General features: G+C 47.1%; 1 protein-coding gene across 1 annotated transcript in view; it reads left to right on the forward strand.

Moving 5' to 3' along the window:
• Positions 1–7,474, forward strand: part of LOC138769185 (neural cell adhesion molecule 1-like) — a 34,313-nt gene extending 26,839 nt beyond the window's left edge. The window contains exon 9 of the mRNA XM_069947474.1: positions 7,167–7,474. Coding sequence (XP_069803575.1) covers positions 7,167–7,221 — 55 coding nt within the window. The 3' untranslated portion in view covers positions 7,222–7,474. The remainder of the gene's footprint in view (positions 1–7,166) is intronic.
• Positions 7,475–9,528: the final 2,054 nt, after the last annotated feature.

Here is a 9,528-nt window from a genome sequence, read left to right on the forward strand (position 1 = left end):
CTGGCTGATTCTGAGATTGTTTTCTCGTGACATATTGTACTTCACATTTCTTGTAAATTGAAGTCGATACTTATAACGAATCTTTATAAAAACAAAATTAAATAACGTAAAAAATTTTTCCAACTTTAAAACTTTTCTGCTTATACAGAAAGTGGTTATACCACATAAATTATATATGAAATAGCATTAGCAACATGTCTACTTTATGTTGGCGCCATTTATTAAACTATATTTCATTTTTTTTAGACAATAGAAAGCGTAAAACATTAGCAGCAAATTTACAAATTTTCAGTAAAATTTCAAAATCAGATATTTTTAGGGGCCTGTTCAGGTTTAAAGTGTATTTGAGGGGACTGTATGTTAGAAAGCCCCACAAAGCACCCCATTTCAGAAACTGCACCCCCCAAACTCTGCAAAAGCATATCCAGAAGGTTTTTTAACCCTTTAGGGGAGTCACAGAAATAAAAGCTAAGTGTGTAAGAAATTAGAAAATTTTAATTTTCTGTGCAGAGATTTTATTGTAATCCAATATTTTTCATAATTATAAACCTATTACCAGAGAAATGCACCCCAATATTGATTGCCCAGTTACTGCAGTTTATAGAAATACCCCATATGTGACCCTATTGCGCTATTTGACACAACCACAAGCCTCAGATATAAGGGAGCGCCTAGTGAATTTCAATGGCTCCGTTATATTTGCCAACCTGAAGTGGTACAGTCAGAAATGACCAGAGGCTCTGGGGTGCCAAAACCTAAAAAACACCCCTAAAGGGACACCATTTAGAAAACTACACCCCTCGAGGAATGTAACAAGGGGGGGGTGAGCATCTGGAACCCAAAGGTGCTTCACAGATTTTCCGAACAATATGGCGTGAAAAAAGACAAAAGTATTTTTTACACTTAAACGTTGTTCTAGCCTTCAATTTTTCATTTTCACAAAGGGATAAAAGGAAAAAAAAAAACACAAAACATGTAGCGCAGTTTCTCCCGAGTACGGAAATACCCCACATGTGGACATAAAGTGCCAAGCGGGCGCAGGACGAGCCTCCAAAGGGAAGGAGCGCCAATTGGCTTTTGGAAGCTGAATTTCACTGGAATGGATTTCATGGGCCATGTCTCATTTACAGAGCCCTCGTGCTGCCAAGACACTGGAAACCCCCCACAAGTGACCCCATTCTGGAAACTACACCCCTCAAGGAATCTAACAAGGGGTTCAGTGAGGATATGGACCCCACTGGTGATGGGCACAAATGTGGAAATATGTGACGTGAAAGTGAAAATGTTCATTTTTTCACTTTCACGGCACAAATGTGCCCGTCATCAAGGGGTCCATATCCTCACTGCACCCCTTGTTAGATTCCTTGAGGGGTGTAGTTTCCAGAATGGGGTCACTTGTGGGGGGTTTCCAGTGTCTTGGCAGCACGAGGGCTCTGTAAATGCGACATGGCGTTCATCATCCATTCTAGCCAAATCCAACCTCCAAAATCCAAATGGCGCTCCTTCCCTTCGGAGGCTTGCCCTGCGCCCACATGGCGCTTTATGTCCACATGTGGGGTATTTACGGACTCGGGGGAAATTTTTCTCTTTTAACCCCTTGTGAAAATGATAAATTCAAGGCTAGACCAACATTATAGTGTAAAAAATGTAATATTTCATTTTCACGCCATATTGTTCCACATTTGTGCCCATCACCAGTGGGGTCCATATGCTCACTACACCCCTTGTTACATTCCCTGAGGGGTGTAGTTTCCGTAATGGGGTCACTTGTGGGGGGGTTCAACTGTCTTGGCAAATTCAACCTGTGTTGATCCAGAGGAAGGCAAAAAAAACCTCGTGAGGCAGACGACAGTAGCCTCATCACAGGGGAAAAATTCCTTCCCGACTCCATAATGGCGATCAGAATAATCCCTGGATCAACGTGACCCCTGAAATAGGAATAAGGGACAGAATTTAGATAATGTAGAACCCCAGTGACGTGTGGTGCGCCTTGAAGCGATCCTGTATGCAGAGGCCGGGGAGATCAGGACAGGTGTCACACTGGAAAATGGCGTCCTTCCTGATCCCCCTGTTACCCCACACTCTGCACTTCTTCTGGGGTCTCCCGTTCTCCAGTGTGGGGGACGTCACCTGGAAAATGTTGCCCTGGTGCGATACGGGGTCCCTCATATCCAGAAGCGCTGGGTCCGCTCCATGGCTGCTAATTATTAGGGCGCTATTACTGCTTCTGATATTTACGGATCGTGCCGCAAGCTACAGTAGCTCAGGCAGCGAGGGACCGGAAGAGGGGGTGCTGGTATAAAAGTTATCCCCGTACAGGTGGTGACCTTTATCCAGCAGTGGGAAGATCAGTTCCCGAACGATCTTCCCACTAACTCAGAGGATGGGGGGGGGGAGGGGGCATCTGGGGTCTGGATTCGGGTGTCCCTTCCTTCATACACTCTAAGGGTACGTGCACACTGCGGAATGGCGGAGGATAACCCTTTGTGCATTCCGCAGCTGGCACCCGCCGGCGGACTGATGCAGGCGCGCGTCTCTGTCCGTGCCATAGACTCCATTCTATGTACAGGCGGATTCCGCTCTCCGTCCAACGTGTTCATTCTTTAGACGGACGATGGAATCCGCCTGTGCATAGGATGGAGTCTATGACACTGGGGGAGACGCGCGCCTGCATCAGTCCGCCGGTGGGTGCCAGCTGTGGAATGCACAAAGGGTTATCCTCCGCCATTCCGCAGTGTGCACGTACCCTAAATCTGTAAGTGTACCCTGAGGTACTCTCACAGAGTGTGTAGAATTTCACGCCATACCGTGATCTTATTGGGACGGTACTGGCGGAAAAGACTTTTCTGGGGGGCAGCGTACGCTACGCTACCCCCAGACACGTCACTGGATGATGAGGATGAATGAAGGAAAGAAGGATCCCCCCCATTCATCCTCACTGGCTGTTTCGGAGGCAATAATAACGTATGCGTCCCGACACCGAAAACGCCCTGGGGGCCATTTTTATATGGGGATTGGTATATGGGGTATGTAGTGGTGTAGTGTCAAACTTTATTCAATGTAGTGTGGTGTAATGTAGTGTTTTTTACGTTTTTTTTTAACATTCAGTATAAAAAAAAACCTACGCCAAAAATGGTGTTGCTGATAAATGCCGCACTTATGTGCAGCACTTATCAGCAGACTGTGGCAGTAGGATATAGAAAAAAACACCCTACCCCAAAAAGGAGGAGTTGCTGATTAGCAGCGCACTTACGTGGGATGCAGATCAACACTCGGCATTAACATCAACATTTACTACATGCTGAACATCCCTATAGCTGCTGATAAGTGTATTACACTTTTCAGCCGCTAGAGGGCAGCAGAGCGCCGAAAAAAAGTTAAGGACATCCGAGGGGCCAACGGAAAAGGGCGAAGACCCGAACGGAAGAAGATGACGTCACGGAACCCGGAAGACAACGATCGGGACCCCGGGATCCGGTAAGTATGGCCAAATACCTGCTCTGGACCCCTCAGCTACCTAGCTGAGGGGTCCACAGCAGGTATTTATCACTTTTGAGAACTTTGATTGCCGTGATCGGCCAGCCGGTCACGGCGATCGGGACGTGACACCATGGCCACCATTACTTTTAACAGTAATGGTGGTCGGTGCTGATCAGCCAATAGCCAATAACCCCCCATGCCGACAGGGAGAGATGGTCTGCAGTGTATTTCAGCAGGCCATCTCTCCTGATCGCATGCAGCCGGTCCGCTGCGCCCTCTTAAAGGACCCGCGTACCGGTACGTCATGGGTCCTTAAGAGGTTAAAGAATGAATTTAGGGGGATAATGAGCATTTTGACCCTACAGGGGCTAGAGGAAAGGATTCACCATGAGTCAGGCCGTAAAAATAGAAAATAGAAATTCTCCAATAATATATTCGTTTAGATTAAAATATCTTATTTTCACAAGAAACATGAGGGAACAAAGACCCCAAAATTTGTAACGCAGGTTCTTCTGGGTACAACAGTACCCCATATGTGGGCAGAGACCACTGCATGGGTGCACAGCCGGGCTCAGAAGGGAAGGAGCACCATTTTGCTGAAGCAGAACCGCAGCTAGTATCGCTTATTAGAATAGCGCAGTTGCTAAAAAAAACTATTGAGATTACAGGAAATCTGGGGGTGGTTACGGGCAACAACCGAACCTCCAATAACATCACCCCCTACCCAATAACCTCACCACCTCCTCAATAATACCACCCCTCCCCAATATCCTCATCCCCTCCCCAATAACATCACCTCCCCCAATATCAACATCACCTCCCCCAATAACATTACCCCTCCCCCAATAACATCACCCCCTCCCCCAATAACATCACCACCTCCTCAATAACATCACCTCCCCCGATAACATCACCCCTCCCCCAATAACATCACCACCCAAGGTGTGCGGTGGTGTGTATACAGTAGGTGCTGGTGCGAGCAGAGATAGACAGAGTCCTGTGCCCTTGATATAAAAATAGAACAACTTTATTGTATACTATACTGTATAGGGCAGTGTCAGTAGGGGACAGCCATGTTTCTGTTAGGCAGATGTAGAGTAGATGAGATTCGTGGGGATGGCAGAGATAGGGTAGATGAGATCTGGTGGGGCGGGCAGATGAGATCCGGTGGGGAGGGCAGAGATAGGGTAGATGAGATCTGGTGGGGAGGGCAGATGTAGGGTAGATGAGATCCGGTGGGGAGGGCAGATGTAGGGTAGATGAGATGAGTGGTGGGGAGAGCAGATGTAGGGTAGATGAGATGAGTGGTGGGGAGGGCAGATGTAGGGTAGATGAGATATGGTGGGGAGAGCAGATGTAGGGTAGATGAGATGAGTGGTGGGGAGGGCAGATGTAGGGTAGATGAGATATGGTGGGGAGAGCAGATGTAGGGTAGATGAGATGAGTGGTGGGGAGGGCAGATGTAGGGTAGATGAGATGAGTGGTGGGGAGGGCAGATGTAGGGTAGATGAGATGAGTGGTGTGGGGGGGGGGGCAGGGTTGGCTGAGATGTTTCCAGCAGTGAGAAGCAGCAGAGACAGTAGGTGTGAGGAGGTGAGGGGGCGCGGACATTGAGAGCATTTAGAGGTAAAAGTTTTAGTGTATGGAAAGAGGATAACAGGAGGGGGCAGATCAGTGGGTAAAAGAGCTGGAGAGATAAGAAGGTTGTTTCTTGGTGTGGGGGGTGGAGGGTTAGAGCAGAGTTTGAGGATAATGGAAGCGAAGGAGATGGCTAGAATGAACATTGTGAGTTTGGTGGAGTTACCTTTATTTCTGCTTTATTTCTGGTTTCTGCATCTGGTATTAATTCTTCTTTCACACTTAAATGTCTGACTAATGCTGCGTTTACACGTAACGATTATCGTGCAAATTTGCGCGATAACAATCAAATTCGAACGATAATCGAACGTGTAAACGCAGCGAACGATCAAACGACGAACGAGAAATCGTTCGTTTTGATCTTTCAACATGTCATCAAATCGTGGTTCGTCATTCGCAAAAAATTTGCAGATCGTTCCGTGTAAACAGTCGTCGCGCGATAGTCTGTCCGGCCGCCTGCCCGCCCCCCACTCCCCCCCGCTTGCAGTCCGGCACCCTGCTCATCCGTAGCCCCCTGCGCCGGCTCGATCGCCACCCCCGCTCTGATCGCCGCCGCTCCGGTCACCCCCCCGCCGTGGCCGCTCCGATCGCCCCCGCCGGCCCGCGGGCATACGCACAGCAGGTCTTCCGACATCCCCGACTCCGCTCTTCAGTGCACTGATTGGCTGAAGAGGGGAGCCGGGAATTTCAAACGCCTCCACTTCAGCCAATCAGGGCTGCCTTGCATTGATTGGCTGCGAGCCGGCGCAGGGGGCTGCGCATGAGCGGGAAGGCGGAGGGCCAGGCTGCGAGGGGGGAGCCAGGCTGCGGGCGGGCCGGGCTGCGGGCGCGCGATCGCAAAACGATTTTTCCATACAATATATCGTACCGTCTAAACGCTGATCGTTATGAAAAAAAATCGTTACTCCGACATCGTTAAGCGTACTATCGGGCAAATTATCGTTTCGTATAAACGCACCATAAGAGTGGACTCACACATGACCCAGAGTCCACAATATATAGTGGATAAGCAATCACTAGGACCAGGTGTGATACATGGGGGGGGGGGAATGAAGACAGGAGAAACAGATAAACCGTGCGAATGAAAACAAACTATTATGGCTCAGTGCTTAGGAGGTGCAATAAATGCCAATACAGAGGTGGGGGATCCAGTGGTGAAGAGGCACACATACCAAAACTAAACACAATAAGAAGGTAGAGAGAAGAGGAGAGGAGTTTGCCAAATGAGCCCTATACCCAGTGTAGCCTTGGTAGTCATTTTTAGTAGTGAAGTGATACTCATACTCATGTTTAAACTTTGTCTGACCACCTTCTGCCCCCTAGTGTTGTAGAACCCATTCCCAGGTGGGTAGCACAAGCCCCAGCCGTGGTTATCTGGGTGTAGCTAGGTGTCCGAGCTGTCCCAGTTACCTGCACTGCGCAATAGGATACGTATACCTTCTTTACGGTAGCTTTGTCCTACCGAGATCAGCTTTTATTGCTTCAGGGGTCTGTCCTGCACTTTGTAGATGTGTTCCTGGCATGGGCTAGGGTGTTTCTTGGTGGCTACTCTCCCTTACTTGAGCATAGCACTGCATAGTATAAGTGGGAGTTGCTTTTGAAAAACTCTTGGTCTCTAGCTGCATCTGTTCACACTAACAACCTAGTCTGAATTGACTTGACTCACTTCCTTCCACACGGAGCTAACTCCTCATACAGGGGGTGTAGAGAGCAAGAATAGAGAGGTAGGATAGAAAAGAAAGACCGCCTCCTAGTGGTCAGCACATAACACATGGTACATGTAAAAAATGTACCTATTGCTTCCCTCAGCTTTACAATAGGACTAATACATAAATATATATATATATATATATATATATATATATATATATATATATATATATATATATATATAAGAAACACTGACAAATAGTGGGGAAACTTTACAATTCCTCATCCACCACTTAACCTTAGAACTTTTGGACAGGTGCCTAAAAGAAGAGAAAATCACCAGTGGTGGGACACCGCGCATGTATATGCTGTATCTTAGTATTAATGGTTTCTTGCAGGAAGGAGTCTGCAGCCAAGAGTCACGTGGTGAACATTTCCGGCATTGACGCCTGACGCTCTACCTCCTCTGCTGGATGGAACGGATGACGTCGCTGTGCACCGGCGGGCACTACAACTCTCAGCATAGTCGCACAATCCAGGCTTAAAGGGGAAATACATCAGTGATTCCTCGGTTACAATCTGAGTTATGGAGCAATCTCTGATGCCGATGTGGCCCCCCCCCCCCCCCATCTCTTTCACATTGGTGGACTCCCCCTTTAAACATCAGAAGACTCCCCAATGATATTGAATGGTTCCCACTGTACATAAACCCCATTACCCACAGGTTATCCTTGTATTAGTTTACATCTCTATTACTTATTCCTAGTACTATGAGACCCCCCCCCCCCCCCCCCTATGGCAAAGGCTTGGAGTTTCCCTAAACTTATAGCAAACCTCTGGAGTCCATGTACCCTGAGGTGACACCTTCATAACAGAGCGGGTGATGATGTCACTGTCATGGCCGCCCCTGTATTATAATATCCTGTACATAGATTATCTATTGACGTCTCGTGTAGAGAGATCCCGAATCAATAAAGAGAATTCCTATAAAATCAGCAGAGGTCTAAGTGTCAGGTGATTGGTGGCGGCGGCGGGGGGGGGGGGGGTCAGGCACTGGGGTCACATGTCCCAAGACCCTTCTCTACTTGGGACTAACAACTCCGGAAAGTTCCAGTGATGTGGGGGACTGGTGGTCGTACATTCATACCTATATGTCATTCCCTTGTGATTGCGGGGGAGGGGCTAGTCTACATACTTTCTCCCAGGGTGCTCTGCGGCAGCTTGTCCTCTCCACAAGCACACCTGTTACTCTGACACTGTGATAGGACACATGCGGTAATGCTCCTAAATGGCCACCAGATGTCAGTGTCACAACACACCACAGACTCACATGGCATCTCATCTTTCCCCCAATAACTTCTCACTGTCTCCTCTTCTTCTCAGTTGTTTCTTTTTAACCCCTTCTTGTCTGAACCTTATTTAAATGTCTTACACATATAAAGGTTTCCATCATGTCCCTCCTTTCCCTTCTTCCCTCCTGTAACACATATAAAGGTTTCCATCATGTCCCCCCTTTCCCTTCTTCCCTCCTGTAACACATATAAAGGTTTCCATCATGTCCCCCCTTTCCCTTCTTCCCTCCTGTAACATATATAAAGGTTTCCATCATGTCCTCCCTTTCCCTTCTTCCCCCTGTAACATATATAAAGGTTTCCATCATGTCCCCCCTTTCCCTTCTTCCTCCTGTAACATATATAAAGGTTTCCATCATGTCCCCCCTTTCCCTTCTTCCTCCTGTAACATATATAAAGGTTTCCATCATGTTCTCCCTTTCCCTTCTTCCTCCTGTAACATATATAAAGGTTTCCATCATGTCCCCCTTTCCCTTCTTCCCTCCTGTAACATATATAAAAGTTTCCATCATGTCCTCCCTTTCCCTTCTTCCTCCTGTAACATATAAAGGTTTCCATCATGTCCTTCCTTTCCCTTCTTCCTCCTGTAACATATATAAAAGTTTCCATCATGTTCTCCCTTTCCCTTCTTCCTCCTGTAACATATATAAAGGTTTCCATCATGTCCTCCCTTTCCCTTCTTCCTCCTGTAACATATATAAAAGTTTCCATCATGTTCTCCCTTTCCCTTCTTCCTCCTGTAACATATATAAAAGTTTCCATCATGTCCTCCCTTTCCCTTCTTCCTCCTGTATATAAAGGTTTCCATCATGTCCTCCCTTTCCCTTCTTCCTCCTGTAACATATATAAAGGTTTCCATCATGTCCCTTTCCCTTCTTCCTCCTGTAACATATATAAGGGTTTCCATCATGTCCTTCCTTTCCCTTCTTCCTCCTGTAACATATATAAAGGTTTCCATCATGTCCCTTTCCCTTCTTCCTCCTGTAACATATATAAAGGTTTCCATCATGTTCTCCCTTTCCCTTCTTCCTCCTGTAACATATATAAAGGTTTCCATCATGTCCCTCCTTTCCCTTCTTCCTCCTGTAACATATATAAAGGTTTCCATCATGTCCCCCCTTTCCCTTCTTCCTCCTGTAACATATATAAAGGTTTCCATCATGTCCCCCCTTTCCCTTCTTCCTCCTGTATATAAAGGTTTCCATCATGTCCCCCCTTTCCCTTCTTCCCTCCTGTAACATATATAAAGGTTTCCATCATGTCCCTCCTTTCCCTTCTTCCTCCTGTAACATATATAAACGTTTCCATCATGTCCCTCCTTTCCCTTCTTCCTCCTGTAACATATATAAAGGTTTCCATCATGTCCTCCCTTTCCCTTCTTCCTCCTGTATATAAAGGTTTCCATCAT

The sequence above is a fragment of the Dendropsophus ebraccatus genome, chromosome 12, assembly GCF_027789765.1.
Source record: "Dendropsophus ebraccatus isolate aDenEbr1 chromosome 12, aDenEbr1.pat, whole genome shotgun sequence".
Lineage (NCBI taxonomy): Eukaryota > Metazoa > Chordata > Amphibia > Anura > Hylidae > Dendropsophus > Dendropsophus ebraccatus.